Raw genomic sequence first — 18874 nt, forward strand, 5'->3', positions numbered from 1 at the left:
AACATTTTAACAACTAGAAAGTGCAGGTGCACTGCACGTGTTTGATCATACCAAAACTTGCCTTACTTTTATCTAATATTGTGAGAGACTCAACTCAGAAGATTAATATTTTTGCTAGAAAAGCCTCTGATCCATTGCATGCCAAACATGGTAGTTTGGAGAAGCAAGCAAGGCTCATTAACCAACAAGCAATGCAAAACCTGTAATCATGCTGTATAAGTGGCTGTAATTCAGTAGAACAAGGAGAAGTTACTTGATATATCTTAGACAGGAGCTAAATGCTTCTCCATTAATCTTAGAGTTTCAGCCTTTATTGTTCTTGCAATTGTAGAATCTTGAGAGCCCAGGAAGGGTGAATTCCAATATTCCTTTCCAGTTTTTCATTGGGTTAATTAAGATGCATTCGAAAGAATGATGACAAGTCAACCTTTTGAGTGCCCTTGGAAACGATAAATATATGACATGCTCCTTGTAATATTATAAATCAGAATACCCGTCCCTTTTCTTTTGGTATCATCCCTTTCTTAGAGGCCCTTGATTTGGTTTTTGAGCATCACTGCTTGTAGGATTAAATGTGAAGCTGTAAGTGAGAAGCAGAGTTAGTGTTAGAAAGGCTATTTTCATCTAGGCATTCTAGCTGTAGAAATAGCAAGCAACACAAACAACCTTCTTATTACCTAATGAATCTCAATTGGAAGAAATATATTTTGGCCTTAGATAAGCATGGCTGGCTTACTAACCATTTTCTTGCGTGATTTTACACCTTTATGTCTCTACCGTGAAATAAGAAGCATGGCTTAAAGTAGTAATTCTTTCATTTGGTAGAATTGACTCCAAAACTATCAAAGACATTCTTGACTTTCTTTGTATTTCATCGATACGATGTTGGTTGTAGGGACAATGTGAAGATTTGCGCCGAAGATTTAATGATGGTTTACATAAGAGGCCTATGACCATAAGATTGTTTCTGCACTTTCTTTGTAATGGTACTGCTATCCTTCCATACTGCTGATGTTTATATTCACTAGAAAAAAAAATTATCACGTGCACTGCATGTGTATAATTTATAAAATAATTTTAAAAACTGAATTAAGAATTTTTGTAATATTTAAAGGAGTGTTCTTGTAGGACGAGAAAATGTTATAGGACAGAAGTCATTTGAGTTGGGTAGCTTTTGATATGTCTTCTATTTCTTTCTTTTAGATAAAATAGCACAAACATCCTACACATTTTGCCAAAGAATTTTTTTATCCTCAAATTTAAAATGCTAATATTAAATTCCTAACAAAAATAAACCAGTCCAATTTGGACCAAACCTCTAACTCCAACCATCTTTTGTCATGAAACCATATTTCTGTTAGCAATAAGTTATCCAGAAGTCCTTTGAAGCCATTTTGAAAACATCCAATTTTACTTTATTCTCCTTCTGGCTTTAGAATGAGCATCTATTCACTCTCAAACACAAATGTTCAAAGTTCTTCACCAAAACATGCTTCATTTTGTCGGATTTTGCCAAAATAATCAAATAACCAATGTCTTCAGATTACCTTATTCTTTATAGGCAAACTGAAAGAGCTTTAATTAGAGAGGAATAAGTTTCAGATTATTTGGTTGTCAACTCATGTTCACATGACAAATCCTATAACTTGCATAAGAAACAAAAAATCAAGAGGAGTATTTTGATTCTTTGGAACATGATGATTTTAAGTTAATATAATTATTTATGTGAATCGACAACTATCTTATTATAAGTTTAGTTGATACCCCAATAGAGGTTCTGGATTTGAATTCCTCCCGGTCCTTCCTATTTCTTAAATCTCAGTTCTCTCCTAATAAAAAATTTTAAAAAAATGTCTCACAGTTAATTCTGTAGACAAATCAAAGTCACCACCTTTAATATCAATCCAAAATATTCCAAATTCATAAAATGGTATTTAACTTTTAATGACCTTCAATTGATTGGTTATGGTTTGGATAGGTTAAGTAAACTTGCTCAGATATAGGGTTAAGGCTAAATTGTAAAACAAACACAGTTCTTCAATTTTTTTTTTCTTTTCTAAACAAGGCGCTAATATTATTGAAAGAAATTAAAAGAGAGTGTGAAATAAACAAAAAGTAAAAAAATTGTACCAATATAATTAAAATCTAAGATTTGTCTAGCAATAGCTCAAAGTGTGATAACATGTGTACATCATTCGAAAACTACTTTTTTTTTGTGAAAGATGGATCCTGAAATAATAATAGAAATTTATATTAGAAAATGAATGATATATGGATAGAAATGAATGTAATCGTGATCTTTAGTTTTTGTGAATGATTATGAGAGTAAGATACATTATAAGAGTAAGATATGTAGAATTGTGGGAGTTGTGGAAATTATAATGCAAACGGGCTCCTAAATTTTGGATATGTATTTTCCATAGTACTGAGTTCCTTAAATTATGAGTTGCTTATAACTATGAGTCGTGTGCTAAGTGTTAGACGTGGTTTACAATTTGCAGATGCAATTTTGCAGGGGTGGTTAATAAATGTTAGTTAAAATTATGGAGTTATGATTTTATAGGTTAGTGAGTCACGTAAATGGGAAAAATGAAAAGAGATGCGGAGAAGGAATAATGAATTAAAATAAATCTAAAATTGTAGAGGGTTCTCGTTAAAAACCTGCCCTCTAATACATATAGATATAGATATGGATTTTCGGCTAAAAATTCTCTGGATTGAGCTAATTCTAATATGGGCAGGTTTATGATTATCATATCGTTAACTTAGCATTGTGGAGATAAAACCGACCATATAAAGACGGATAACAAAGCAAATAAGAGACACAGAAGATTTACGTGGTTCGGTCAAATTGACCTACGTCCACGGGCGAGGGAGGAGCAATATTTCTACTATGAAGAAGAAATACAAAAGCCGTAGGAAAGTGGTTCCTAGACCAATAAGGCACTTACAAAAGAGTTTAGAAAATATTCCTAAACTCAAAATAAGAGAGCCTAAAATATTTGACTGAATGGGCTAAATGACTTAAGAAGCTAATAGCCCATATAACTCTCTTAAGTGGTGCAATCAATTCCTTCATAAGGCTCCCTTATTTATAGGAAACCAAAGGAAGAATTCCTTTGGCTTCTACCGATGTGGGACGAAGCACCAAAAGCATTTGTTCAACAAATGTGGCTTCACAAAAATATCAATTTTTAAAAAAGGTATGTGTAATATTGGTATCAATAACACTTCTTTTGCACTTCTTCTATTCCCTTTCGTTCTTTTTCTGTACCTAAGACCATTGGAAGTATGGTCAGGAAGTTGGTAAAAATCTGATATTTTTATAGATGCGGTATGTAAAGAGCCTTCGTGTATCCATTGCCTTTTGCTTATGTGACGTTCTCTTTTATGTTGTATATGAATTAGATTTTCAGTTTTTTGATTAATTCGTGGTTTACCTTCATGTGATTTTAAGATTGTATTTTTCAGTTTTAGTGGGTTTTTTCAGTTTTTACTCTTTGGGTGTTAATGATTGGTCGAAATGATTTTTGGTTGTTAATGTTTGGTGTAAATGATTGATAGATAGTGCTCTTCCAATTGGTGTCAATGCTAAATAATGGTATTTCAATTTAAAACTTTTTTGGTAATGTGGGCCTTAAGTTTTGTACTAGCTTTATGATTTTAGAGCTTGTGTGATTAATAGTGAAAGTAATAACGAAATTGGCTACATTTTTATTGATGTTTGATATATTCTTTAAACTTGGATATTGTATAAATGTAGATGTCATCATGGAGATGGACATCATCATCTTCAAATTTTTGTTCTTGTTGTTTCTGGAAGAACACCGTGAAAAGCTTTAAGGGTCAAAAGAAGTTGTTGAGTCTAGAGTATTATAATTCTCATAGACATCAATTGTTAGTTGTCAGTTTTGCTTGGCTTCCTCTCATTAGTTGCCTGTGTAATGAGTGATTGGAATATTAGAAAATGTATTTCTAAAGCTTAGGAGAAAAAAAAGAAAATATTCTTTATTGACTACATGAAAGAAGACATTTGAAATTATTTTATAAGAAGTTCCGTGTAATAAAAAAAAATGACTACCATGTTCTTAATTATCAAACAATGAATGCCCACTTATACTTTTGCACCGACTGCAAAAGTATGCTTCTAATTACTCAAATCATTTGGTAGTGTTTTATTCTAATTACTCATATTATTGAATCAATTGGTAACATTTTATTCATATCATTACTGTCATAACCGAAATAAAATGACTCTAATTATTAGAAAAAAGAGTACTTTGATCACAGCAAAAACTAAGACAAAAAAAAAATACTTACACTTCAAAATTGCTTACATTCCACTTGTCTAAACTATCAATTGTACAGACAGATAGATAGATAGATTAGGCATCAACAGAACCTATAGCAACAGATTTATCTCATATATTGGACAAGGTATTAATGATTTGACTAATTGTATCTCACATATTATTTGGTTGGTTATTCTTATTAGAATGATAGATCCCAAACTTCCTTTGCAGCTAATGCTGATAGCCAAAACCAAAATGGGGCCTGCAGTCATTAAAGAATATAATTTGTCGATAACTACTTTTTCATCCTAATGTCGTTGCGGACACAATAAATTCAAATGACCAATTATTGGTCTGCGAAGATTGAAAAGCTCAGCCCATCAAATGAGCAATTATTGGTTTCTAATTTCCAAGCCACGTATATGCAACGACTTGCAAGTCTTCAGCAAAGAGCAAGAAAAGAGTTATAACACAGGACCAAACTGGCTATGATTATATTCATATTTTTTTTTTGAGCAATTTATTGATACTTCTAGCGCCATGGCAATTCGTGAAATCTCTCTATCACAATGTCGATTTCATGTTTGTGAACTGGTACAAGTTCGAGACTTCATTGCATGTCCCGATGTCTTTGGCACCTTCTGAAAGTTTTCAATAGCGGATTTAAACTTAACTCAATCGTTAAAGTGTTAACGAACCAATTAGAGGCTAGTCAGTTTGACTGATACAAATTAGTTTGCCACACAATTAGACATTTTCAACCAATTTGTCAGTTGACAAAAGAGCATGAGTAGTACTTCTAGCAGTAGGTCTAACTCATATACATTCAACAAATTATTGAGCTTTGCAAGCTATAAATGGGCTGACTAATTAGGTGTCAAACTTTCTATGCTAGGTCAGTTGTTGGAATGATACATCCAAATTCTTCACAACTATTTTGAAAAGCCAAAACCAAAATTTGGCCTTATTTAGAATTGTAGTGACTTTAGAAATTAATTTGTTATTGGAGCTTTTTTTTTTGGGGTTCATTGGAGCTTGATGTATAGGAACTTAATTATTGAAAGAAAGTGTTCAAACATGCAGGTAATGATATAATTTAGTGAACTGGATAGTGAATTGATAGTTGGATTAGATATTATTCATATGTGCAACTAGATGTTAGTGTTCAGCTTACTATTTGTGATTATTAGTTGCAATTTTAGCGAATCATAATGCCTCAATTACATATTGCCCACTTGTAGTTAGCAGTCAATAGCAGTTTACTCTCCATATACATGAAATACACAAAATGCTTACTAATGACCAAACATTTTAACAACTAGGAAAATGCAGCTCCATTGCACGTGTTTGATCATATCAAAACTCGCCTTTACTTTTTATCTATATTGTGAGAAACTCAACTCAGAAGATTAATGTTTTTACTAGAAAAGCCTTTGATCCATCGCATGCCGAAGCAGCAAGCAAGGCTCATTAACCAACAAGCAATGCAAAACCTTTAATCATGCTGTATGAGTGGCTGTAATTCAGTAGAACAAGGAGAAGTTACTTGATATATCTTAGACAGGAGCTAAATGCTTCTCCATTAATCTTAGAGTTTCAGCCTTTATTGTTATTGCTATTGTAGAATCTTGAGAGCCCAGGAGGGGTGAGTTCCAATATTCCTAACCATTTTTTCATTGGGTTAATTAAGATGCATTCGAAAGAATGATGACAAGTCAACCTTTCGAGTGCCTTTGAAAACGATAAATATATGACATGCTCCTTGTAATATTATAAATCAGCAATACCTGTCCCTTTTCTTTTGGTATCATCCCTTTCTTAGAGGCCCTTGATTTGGTTTTTGAGCATCACTGCTTGTAGGGTTAAATGTGAAGCTGTAAGTGAGAAGCAGAGTTAGTGTTAGAAAGGCTATTTTCATCTAGGCATTCCAGCTGTAGAAATGGCAAGCAATACAAATAACCTTCTTATTACCCAATGAATCTCAATTGGAAGAAATATATTTTGGCCTTAGATAAGCATGGCTGGCTTACTAACCATTTTCTTGCGTGATTTTACACCTTTATGTCTCTACCGTGAAATAAGAAGCATGGCTTAAAGTACTGAACTGTGTCCAATAGTAATTCTTTCATTTGGTAGAACTGACTCCAAAACTATCAGAGGCATTCTTGACTTTCTTTGTATTTCATCGATACGATGTTGGTTGTAGGGACAATGTGAAGATTTGCGCCGAAGATTTAATGATGGTTTACATAAGAGGCCTATGACCATAAGATTGTTTCTGCACTTTCTTTGTAATGGTACTGCTATCCTTCCATACTGCTGATGTTTATATTCACTAGAAAAAAAAAATAAAAATCACGTGCACTGCATGTGTATAATTTATAAAATAATTTTAAAAACTGAATTAAGAATTTTTGTAGTATTTAAAGAAGTGTTCTTGTAGGACGAGAAAATGTTATAGGACAGAAGTTATTTGAGTTGGGTAGCTTTTGATATGTCTTCTATTTCTTTCTTTTAGATAAAATAGCACAAACATCCTACACATTTTGCCAAAGAATTTTTTGTCCTCAAATTTAAAATGCTAATATTAAATTCCTAACAAAAATAAATCCAATTTGGACCAAACCTCTAACTCCAACCATCTTTTGTCATGAAACCACACTTCTGTTAGCAATAAGTTATCCAGAAGTCCTTTGAAGCCATTTTGAAAACACCCAATTTTACTTTATTCTCCCTCTGGCTTTAGAATGAGTATCTATTCACTCTCAAACACAAAGGTTCAAAGTTCTTCACCGTATCATGCTTCATTTATGCCGGATTTTGCCAAATAATCAAATAACCAATGCCTTCAGATTACCTTTTTCTTTATAGGCAAACTGAAAGAGCTTTAATTAGAGAGGAAAAAGTTTGGGATTATTTGGTTGTCAACTCATGTTCACATGACAAATCCTATAACTTGCGTAAGAAACAAAAAGTCAAGAGGAGTACTTTGACTCTTTGGAACATGATGATTTTAAGTTCATATAATTATTTATGTGAATCTACAACTATCTTAGTATAAGCTTAGTTGATACCCCAGTAGAGGTTCTGGATTTGAATTTCTCTTCCTCCTTTCTATTTGTTAAATCTCAGCTCTCCCCTAATAAAATTTTTTTAAAAAAATGTCTCATAGTTAATTCTGTAAACAAATCAAAGTCACCGCCTTTAGTATCAATCCAAAATATTCCAAATTCATAAAATGGGATTTAATTTTTAATGACCTTCAATTGATTGGTTATGGTTTGGATAGGTTAAGTAAACTTGCTCAGATATAGGGTTAAGGCTAAATTGTAAAACAAACACAGTTCTTCAATTTTTTTTCTTATCTAAGCATGGCATGGCGCTAACATTATTATTGAAAGAAATTAAAAGAGAGTATGAATTAAAAAAAATAAAAAAATTGTACCGATATAATTAAAATCTAAGATTTGTCGAGCAATAGCTCAAAGTGTGATAAAATGTGTACTTCATTCGAAAACTACTTTTTTTGTGGAAGATGGATCCTAAAATAATAATAGAAATTTATATTAGAAAATAAATGATATATTGATAGAAATGAATGTAATCGTGATCTTTAGTTTTTGTGAATGATTATGAGAGTAAGATACGATATAAGAGTTAGATATGTAGAATTGTGGGAATTGTGGAAATTATAATACAAATGGGTTCCTAAATTTTGGATATGTAGTTTTCATAGTAGTGAGTTCCTTAAATTATGAGTTGGTTATTACTATGAGTCATGTGGTCAGTGTCAGGTGTTGTTTACAATTTGCAGATGCGATTTTGCAAAGGTCGCTAATATCTGTTAGTTAAAATTATGGAGTTATGATTTTGTAAGTTAGTGAGTCACTTAAATTGGAAAAGTGAAAAAAGGATGCAGAGAAGGAATAAGGATTACTGAATTAAAATAAATCTAAAATTGTGGAGGGTCCTCGTTAAAAAGCTGCTCTTGAATACATATAGATATAGATATAGATTTTTCCCTAAAAATTCTCTGGATTGAACTAATCCCTACTATGGGCTGGTTTATGATTATCATATGGTTAACTTAGCATTTATTGTTATTGCAATTGTAGAATCTTGAGAGCCCAGGAAGGGTGAATTCCAATATTCCTTTCCAGTTTTTCATTGGGTTAATTAAGATGCATTCGAAAGAATGATGACAAGTCAACCTTTTGAGTGCCCTTGGAAACGATAAATATATGACATGCTCCTTGTAATATTATAAATCAGAATACCCGTCCCTTTTCTTTTGGTATCATCCCTTTCTTAGAGGCCCTTGATTTGGTTTTTGAGCATCACTGCTTGTAGGATTAAATGTGAAGCTGTAAGTGAGAAGCAGAGTTAGTGTTAGAAAGGCTATTTTCATCTAGGCATTCTAGCTGTAGAAATAGCAAGCAACACAAACAACCTTCTTATTACCTAATGAATCTCAATTGGAAGAAATATATTTTGGCCTTAGACAAGCATGGCTGGCTTACTAACCATTTTCTTGCGTGATTTTACACCTTTATGTCTCTACCGTGAAATAAGAAGCATGGCTTATAGTACTGAACTGTGTCCAGTAGTAATTCTTTCATTTCGTAGAATTGACTCCAAAACTATCAAAGACATTCTTGACTTTCTTTGTATTTCATCGATCCGATGTTGGTTGTAGGGAGATTGTGAAGATTTGCGCCGAAGATTTAATGATGGTTTACATAAGAGGCCTATGACCATAAGATTGTTTTTGCACTTTCTTTGTAATGGTACTGCTGATGTTTATATGCACTAGAAAAATAAAAATAAAAATCACGTGCACTGCATGTGTATAATTTATAAAATAATTTTAAAAACTGAATTAAGAATTTTTGTAGTATTTAAAGAAGTGTTCTTGTAGGAATAGAAAATGTTATAGGACAGAAGTCATTTGAGTTGGGTAGCTTTTGATATGTCTTCTATTTCTTTCTTTTAGATAAAATAGCACAAAACATCCTACACATTTTGCCAAAGAATTTTTTGGTCCTCAAATTTAAAATGCTAATATTAAATTCCTTACAAAAATAAACCTGTCCAATTTGGACCAAACCTCTAATTCCAACCATCTTTTGTCAACCACACTTCTGTTAGCAATAAGTTATCCAGAAGTCCTTTGAAGCCATTTTGAAAACATCCAATTTTACTTTACTCTCCCTCTCGCTTTAAAATGAGCATCTATTCACTCTCAAACACAAAGGTTCCAAGTTCTTCACCAAAACATGCTTCATTTATGCCGGATTTTGCCAAAATAATCAAATAACCAATGTCTTCAGATTACCTTATTCTTTATAGGCAAACTGAAAGAGCTTTGATTAGAGAGGAATAAGTTTGGGATTATTATTTGTTTGTCAACTCATATTCACATGACAATTCCTGTAACTTGCATAAGAACAAAAAATCAAGAGGCATATTTTGGCTCTTTGGAACATGATGATTTTAAGTTAATGTAATTATTTATATGAATCAATAACTATCTCGTTATAAGTTTAGTTGATATTCTAATAGAGGTTCTGGATTTGAATTTCTCTTCCTCCCTATTGCTTAAATCTCAGCTCTCCCCTAATAAAAAATTTAAAAAAAAGGGATATTTATTTTTCATAGTAGTGAGTTCCTTCAATTATGAGTTGGTTATTACTATGAGTCAAGTGGTAAGTGTCAGACGTGGTTTATAATTTGTAGATGCGATTTTGCAAGGGTAGTTAATATCTATTAGTTAAAATTATGGAGTTATGATTTTGTAAGTTAGTGAGTCACGTAAATTGGAAAATGAAAAAGGGATGCGGAGAAGGAATATGGATTACTGAATTAAAATAAATCTAAAATTGTGGAGGGTCATTGTTAAAAATTTTCCCTCCAATACATATAGATATAGATATACATTTTCGGCTAAAAATTCTCTGGATTGAACTAATTCTAATATGGGCTGGTTTATGATTATCATATGGTTAACTTAGCATTGTGGTGATAAAAATCATAAATTTTCGAAATCAAAATAAATTCCTTTCCACGGTATACCTTTTAAGTGTCAAGCTTTGTATAATCTCATTATTATGTCAAAGCAAGTGTATGAAGAAGGAAGAAAAACAGAGTCCAATTCTCAAATCAAAAAGTTCAAAATTCATAAACAAGTAATACGCATGCAACCAAGTTGCCAATCAAACTATTCAGTCATGAATATAATCAATAGATTAAAATACAACATTAAAGTATTCAAGGAACAACAGTAAAGAGGTTTTGAATCATACCAGTTTTCACTTTAGATATAATTGTGGTATTCTGACCAATCAATCAGTGATGAGTCTTCATCAAGCATTGCAGCCAGAATTTTTTTTTAAGTTCTCTTTTTCAATGACTTTTGCTCGGATCTTAATAGACTCCAAACTCTCTAAGTAATTTGACTTCTAGTTTAAATCATCTATGTTATAAAATGATACCTTGTCTGATTTAATAGAGTCCAAATTTAGTTCACTATTTGATACATCGACATTTTTAAAGTTCTCTTTTCCAATGACTTTTACTGGGTTCTTAATGGACTCCAAACTGCCTATGTAATTTGACTTCTAGTTTCAATCATCTATGTTATAAAACGATAGCTTGTCTTCCGATTTAATAGAGTCCAAATTTAGTTCAACTTCTTATGATGATGCAATTAGTGAGTGGAAAGATTCGGCCATTATTTGATACGTTAACATTTATAATTAAGAATTTTTGGTTTGATTGGAGTCGGAGAGCAAAATTGTAGGAGTCCTTTATTTCACCCATGTTTATTGAATATAATTTATATAAACTTTTATAGATATAGATATATTGAGTAAGGACTAAAAGGTAAATCATCCAAGAGACTTTTATAGAGTACATATATATATATAAGTGGCAAAATGGATATATGGTTGATAAATGGTTTTAGTTAAATGGATAGTGGATCAAATTGATCCAATCCAATTAAAACCATTTAATAAATGGATCTAAATGGATGTCATTTAAATGGATAGTGTAAACCATGATCCATCCATTTATCCATTTACTCTCCCAAATCCTAAATTTAAGATTCAAATGTTTTTTTTCCAAAAAATACAGATCCCCAAAGTTCTATCCTTAAATCACCTAAAACCTTTTGGTAATAACAAATGCTTGTCCTACTACTCTATTTCAGTTCTTCATAAAATTAGTTTAGTTTCAAGAAAATTTAATTGTTGTGGTCAATTTAGCCTTTCATCATTACTTTAAGTATCATTTTGTAAAGTAATGGACAATTAAGAACTTTGCTACATTTTTACAACTTTTGGGTGAATTGAATACGTCTTTACAGTGAAAAGAAGTTTACGTTTCCAATTTTTTGCACTCCTGTTTAAGAGGGATGCCTTGAATAAAAGTGGAGTTCTAATAAGAAATCTTATGTTATTTGACAAGTAAATATTTTCATCACATGTGCATGTAGTACCTAAAAATGTATGAAACTCCTTATTATGCCATTGATATACAAGCTACCTTATATTACTTAGTAAATTAGGTATCTTTTTTTTTTTTGGATAGTTGGGTTGGGTGATAAGGGGAGAGGGATTGTAAGTATGAGGATTTGGATTCAAAACCTTCCACTTATTAAAAAAAAAAAGAGAAGGTGTCATTTACGTATCTTAACCAATGTTGCGGGGACAATCGTTAGAAAAAATCTTTTTATAAATAAAATAATTAAAAAAATAAAAAATTATGTTGACACTGCATGATGCATTCTCGCTTTTTCTTTACTTAAGAATGTAAATGTTTGCAATCATTACTACATGAGAGTTTAATTAAAAAAAACAAGAGTAGAGACTAAAATATAATTTCGAAAAGGATGGAAGAAGTCTAGGAACTAGAAGCAAATAAAATGCAATTAATGTTATTAGCTACTTGGCATATGAGAAAGTTATGAAGGAAAGAATAGGTGGTCCCACAAAATTAATTTGACATATGAGGAAGTTATGAAAAAAAAAATAGATGGTCCCATAAGATTCTATCCCACTTTTTTATAAATATTTGCAATCACTATGTATGTTTTCTATTTTTTAAGTTAAGTAGATGTATATGGATGATATGGATAATCCATTTAAATCCACCAACATAATTGGATTTAAATGATTATCCATTTAAAACCATTGAATTTATATGGATCATCCAAATCCATTTAAGGTTAGTTTATATGGATGGATTGGTGGATATGAATCCATTTTGCCACTTCTAATCCATTTTGCCATTTTGCCACAAATTTGCCCCTGCAATCGTATGAGTTTTATCTTTTAAGTTTCATTCTCATTTTTTTTTTCTTCTTTCTTTCTGTTTTGTCCCTTTTCTTCTTCATCTTTTAATGTCGCAATGCTTTTTATTTTCTCTTAATATGTGCATCTTCAAAATAAAACTTTTGATTGACTATAGCTCATTCAATTTGTTGTATGCTCTGGTTTTTCATTTCTTTCTACAAAACTCCAAAACCAAATACAGGGAGCTTGTGTGCAAGAGTATTGGGATGGAGAGGAGATCAACAGACGAGCCATAAAAGGGGACAAGAATTCAACATCCTTTCGGCTATAACCACGCAAGACTATGAACTTTTGTTAAGAATATTTCTACGATATTAGCTTTTCAGGGTTTAATTCTTTCCTTAAAAGCCCAATGTCTAGACATGGAATGGTGTAGATTTTGTATCTCTAAATATTGGTTTCCACTTAATTGATAACATCCTTTAGGACTTTATAATTTCTAGAATTATTTGTTTGGAGAAATGGAATTTCATGGCACGCAATTTCTCTTGGAGACAGACCGTTTGTACAAAATTAAAAGACAAATAATTAATAGTTGTGTTTAATCATCCAACTTGTGAGTTGGGAAACGAGTTGAAGCCGTACCACTACTGGTGAATCAAAATTTGGGTAAATTCGATTTTCAAAAATTCAGTGATCTAAATTGTGCCATACCACTTAATGAGATGGCGTGACACAATTTTAACCATTGAATTTTTAAAAACCAGTCGGAGTGATGATGACAATGACCTGATGAAGATTAAATTCATCAGTTGTTGATGCTTTCAATTAATTGGATCATTTAATTAGTTACTTGGGCTGAGGGATTATAGCAAACTCTTGGGTTGTTTTTGTTGGACTGGTCCAAGTTCAGAAAAGGAAAAAAATAAAAAAAAAATAGGAAAAGAAAGAAAGAAACATGTGTTTATATATTTGTATAAACACATACATACATACATACACATACATACATATAGAGATATGTATGTATGTATGTATACACACATATGTAAACCTGTTGTAAAAACTAAAAAGATAAACATGTGATAATATATAGACACGTATAAACCTTCTGTATGTGTCTACTTATAGATTACCGTTACTGTTAATAACTTAATATTCATGTTAGCTATATTGTATTATCATGTATTGTTCATTAGTATTTTCTCAAATCATTATACATTACCATAAAAAACCAGCATGTCAACAGGACTTGTATAATGAGTTTACTTAAGTATTATTGCTAATGTCAAGGTATTTCAATTTATAATTCTTGTGGAGTTTAGGGCAATTATGTTCAATTTGTTGGAGACTTTCTCACATTGATTTTATAGAGGCAATTATGCATATCATTTCTTGGCGTTTTATGGCTTTTAGAAGTACAAATTTTGATCAAGTAAAGTGGAATAGTTAATATGATTGATCTTTTATACACTGTCAATTTCTACAATCTCAACAAATCAGAATAATGCCCAACAAAGAGACTTACAATATCATCAAGGCAGGAACTGTAGGGACTTAGTAAAACACAAGAACAAGATGGGGCACAAAGATCCCGTGATTAGTTTCCTCTACATTCTAGGCGCATAGACTTGCCAAGCGAGTTGAGCCTACGTCAACGTGCCAACAAATATTTTACCTGAAAAAGAAAAATAAACCCAAGTTCAGGATATCACTCGTCACTTATCAGCTTTTAATGACACTTTTTTTTTAATCCTTCCACCACACCTTTCCTATCCCAATTGACTGGTACAGGATTCGAACTATAAACTAAGTGCCCTCCCAATAAGGTAATGCAATAAAAATATCAACTCGATAAGCTAATGCAAAGAAATCATAGAACACGAAAATATTACCTTACCATCTTAAGTGAAAAGAGTGCACACAGCTTAATCAGAATGATAAGAAAAAAAGTGCATCGAACCCGATCTGCATAAAAAGACACAGGCTGAAAGGTCAAAGAATCAATTTAACATGGTAAGCAAAGCACGATTGACATCTGAGTTTCTTCTCAAGCTAGTTAAAAGTGAGAAAAATTATTTACTGGGCTTTAAAGGAGGAAATTACTAATATAAATTTCACATGACACATAAAAGTAATATGATTCCTCTATTTGAATTTCGACACTTCTTTTCCATTCAAGAAATTTGTTGGAGCCAACAAATAAAATTTTGGACAATAATTTTAATTGAAAATCAGTAAGAAATCTAAATCTCTGCGTACCTGATGCCATCACTGCGTACTTCCACACAGGGAATGTCTTCAATCATGGGCCAGTAGTCTCCTCTATCCATCAAACACCTTTTCTCAAGAAGTGGGCATTTATTAATTACTAGAGTTTGAAGCGGATTACGCAGCGATTCCTTTGGGAGGGATCCAAGCTCGGCGCAGTTAAAGATATGCAGATATCGAAGAGCTGTAAGACCTCGCAAGAACGTGGAGAGCGATTTCAGATTTGGCAAGTCACCAATGGCGACGGACCTAAGAGTTGGAGGAAGCAAAGCCAATCCATCATCACCACTACCAGAAAATGATTCCAGCCCTGGATATCCACCACGGATGTAGAACCTTTCAAGAAACGTGAGTCTGTTGAGTCCCCATTCTGACAGGGGCTTCAGCTGTAAGTTTTCTCCTGCCTCTATGTCAAGAAACTTCAGAGTGGGAGGAAAATCTCCTTGTGGAAATAACAAAGGACTTGAACAAGAATACAACAACAGAGATCTTAGTCGTCCCAAACCACCGGGCAAGTAACTAACATTTTTGCATCTGCACAAGGAAAGACGTTCCAAACTTGGAGTGGGCAATTGATCCAGATCATAATCACAATCCCTAATATCCAAAAACCGGAGACTTGCAAAACTGTAGACTGAACCAAGCATTATTCTCAAATTCAGACATGGGCAGCCAACGATTTCCAGACTCTCAATCGATGTGCTAGTGTCCTCTATGACAATCTCCGGAGTAAGGTTCAGTTTCTGGCAATGTCTGATCCCAAGATTCCTAAGCTGAGGGAGGAGCAACTTGTCCATTGGCAAGCAACTGAGGGCTGAGCAACTGCTTATTCGCAATATGTTAAGACCAGATAATGTAGGCAAAGACAGGAGAGCACTGCAACTTTCTATCTTAAGATATTTAAGCATGGGTAAAACAGCAAGCTCCTCCAAGGATGAAAGCTGTGAACATTCTGAAACAACTAAAGATTTTAGCTGCACAAGGTTTACAGTATTACTTGAGCCCCACAAATTCTTCAGTTGATGGCACTCACGTAATGTGATATCTTCAAGGCCTGATGGGAACTGCATGAACACATCCTCGAGGGATGCAAGCCCTATAATCTGCCGAAAATCCAAATTGTTTAATGAGGTCAAATTGTATAAACATTTTGCAATTCCCACCGAGCACTTTTGCAACTTTAGTTCAGAGAGTGAAGGAAGCTGCAAAACAGGAATGCTTTTCAACTTTGGGCATCTACTTATACAGAGCTTTTGGAGCAGAGGGAAGTGGCATTCGTTCTCTCCTGCTGAACTTAAGCAAGTCCATTCCTCCCATTCTGGCATGTCATCAAATGTTAGACTTTCAAGCAATGGAAAGGAAAATTCCCAAGAGCAATCTTTGCCACATAGCTCCGTACCTACTGCCTTCACCTCAAGCATGGTTTGAATGCTCAAATCCTTGAGCGCAGGCAATTGCCCGAGTGATGGTAAACACTTGCAGTGTGTACAACCTCTGAGGCTTACTTCTTCTAATTTAGTAAATGAAGAATCCCCCACCCAGGAAGAGAATTTGTCTCCCTTATAGAACTCAATTTCAAGACTCGTTAGGTTTGTGTGTGGTCGTAGTGCCTCAAGCAAATCTAGTTGAAGAACTTTACTCAGAGAACCATCATATTCACTATTCCATGCCAATACTATGTTATCAAGGTCCCTCTTGTTCTTCAAATTGGCATCCCGTGCTTCTTGAACATTCGTAACATTTTGCAACTCCAAAATGGTGAGTGACCCTGCCAGTAAGGACAAGTTCCCCAAGTCATTCAGCCTGAACCCACCATTTTTGCTCACAACCACTTTGGATAGTGTCTGCAAGCTCGTCAACTGATCAATCCCTGAAGGCATCTCATGCAATTGACTAGTATTGAAATTTTCAAGATGGCGCAGGTTAATTAATTTTCTAATACCCACCGGTAAGTTAATCAGCCCCCAGCAGTCGTGCAAACGTAGTGCTTGTAAATTGCAAAGATTACTCAATGATTCAGGCAACACTTTCAACGAAGTACCAGACAAATTCAGGTACCTTAGATGTATTAATTCACCAATGGAATTTGGTAGATCAGAGATAGAATATCCACTGAATGATAGCACCCTTGGGTATCGCAATTCCAGCAAAAGTTCTGTTATGACTTTTTTAGCGATGTAAAAGTCGCCGTCATACTTGCCAGAAACGGGTAGGAAACTCCGCAAATGTTTTGCTTTCTGAAGTGTTTTAAACTTTTGTGAAGCTCCATACATTGAACTTGTGAATGATGTGTACCTAACCTTGTCAAGAATCGTGCATTTGATGTTCTCTTCCAAGTCGTCTGTCAGTCTGGAACAAAAATCTCCAGCAACATATCTAGCTAGATCGTTAATAAGGTCATGCATCACAAAACGTGAACTAGCGGAACTTGACTGCTGGAAGAAGGACCTCATTAGTAGCTCCTTAAAATAATTGTCCCCTGTGTCCTCCATAAGATCACTTGCTTTTGATTCCTCGAGAAAACCCTCTGCCATCCAGAGCAATACAAGCTCATATTTGTCAAACTCATAGTCCTTGGGAAATATGGAGCAGTAAGCAAAGCACGGTTTTAGATGGGCAGGAAGATGATAATAGCTTAATCTTAGTGCTGGAAGAATATCACTTTGATCCTCTTTTATTTCCCATATCTCACTGTTCAGTATATCCGTCCATTCATCTGGGATCGATCTAGCACGCAACAGCCCTCCAAGAGTCTTCACGGCCAAGGGCAAGTTCTTACATTTCCTTACAATACTCCTACCAATGCCTTCTAGATTGGGGTGCCTGTCAAAATTTGTCCTTCCTAGTGCATGTCTTGCCAGTAACCATAAGCTTTCATCATCTGTCAACTCCTTCAGACTATATCCAGCAGTGGAAGACATTACTGATGCCACCCTATGATGCCGAGTGGTGACAATTATCTTGCTCCCAGATGAACCAACTAGACATGGGCGGCGCAGGATGTCCCAGTCCTCGTATTTTTCATTCCAAACATCATCTAAAACAATTAGAAACCTCTTCCTGGTCAAGGCCTCACTCAGTTTCACTTGAACCATATTCAGATCCTCATAATCACAGACACCTCGTGTGATTGCTTTAAGGATTGTCTTTGTTACCCCAACAATGTCAAAATCATCTGAAACACAAGCCCAAGCCTTGGAATCGAAAAATTCGTTGACTCTGTCATCATTGTACACCATTTGAGCAAGAGTTGTTTTACCAACCCCTCCCATGCCAACAATTGGTATCACAGCCACTTGATCATCGCTCGATTCATTTGAAAGGAGCAATTTCAGCAGCTCTTCTTTGTCATTCTCTCGACCATAAACATAAGACTCCACCAAGGAAGTTGATGGCAATCTATCCCTAGTTTTGTTCGGCCTCTTTGCTACAGTCTCTGCCAAATGGAGGATTTTGATTTGTTCTTTCATGCTCTCCAATCTTCTAGTTATTTCATCCACCTTGGGAGCCATTTTTCTGTTGAACTTATAATCTTTAACAGAAAAATTTGTACAACAGGAAGGGATTTTAACCTTTCTTACCTTGCTAGTAGAGCCATGAGCTTCCATCAACTTTCTTCGACAAGCTTCAGTGGAGAATTCGTCGATCACATCATCCATATCATACGCCAAATCCTGAAGATCATCTAGCCACTGCTTCACAGCAATCCTCATATTCTGCTTGTCCTCTGCATCATCAAGCACTGCCTGAATCAGGGATAGCACTTGGATCCATCGTTTCAGCTCAGTATCTAAGCCTTCTGAGTGTGCAAATTTCTTCAAATCCACAGAAGCAAGCTTGTCAAATATCACCTTGATGATTGCACCAAGAAAGACTTCTATCAGTGCCATTTTTCACTATTCTTTTTTTTTTCTCCAGATTATATTGTGTAGGTAAGCAACAAGCAAAAAGTCTGAAAACTTGAAAGGGGAGATAAGATTGAAAGATAGGAAACTACAGGCTGTGTTTGGACTAATA

General features: G+C 34.0%; 1 protein-coding gene across 1 annotated transcript; it reads right to left on the reverse strand.

Annotated features, from left to right (window-relative positions):
* Positions 1-14067: 14067 nt before the first annotated feature.
* On the reverse strand, positions 14068-18594 carry LOC113759585 (putative disease resistance RPP13-like protein 1). Its single transcript, XM_027302162.1, has 3 exons — positions 14849-18594; positions 14487-14554; positions 14068-14264 (listed from the first exon to the last, which is right to left on the reverse strand). Exons 1-2 carry the CDS (start codon positions 18568-18570, stop codon positions 14515-14517), a joined length of 3762 nt encoding a protein of 1253 aa, XP_027157963.1. The 5' UTR covers positions 18571-18594; the 3' UTR covers positions 14068-14264; positions 14487-14514.
* Positions 18595-18874: the final 280 nt, after the last annotated feature.

Source organism: Coffea eugenioides, chromosome 2 (genome assembly GCF_003713205.1).
Source record: "Coffea eugenioides isolate CCC68of chromosome 2, Ceug_1.0, whole genome shotgun sequence".
NCBI classification, from domain to species: domain Eukaryota; kingdom Viridiplantae; phylum Streptophyta; class Magnoliopsida; order Gentianales; family Rubiaceae; genus Coffea; species Coffea eugenioides.

Bases quoted from the DNA above. Each gene is read 5' to 3' on its own strand.
- LOC113759585 (XM_027302162.1), bottom strand. From the start codon at position 18,570: ATGAGGATTGCTGTGAAGCAGTGGCTAGATGATCTTCAGGATTTGGCG. The intron at 14,555-14,848 runs GTACGCAGAGAT...CTTTTTATGCAG, and splicing joins GTACGCAGTGATGGCATCAG to ATCGGGTTCGATGCACTTTT.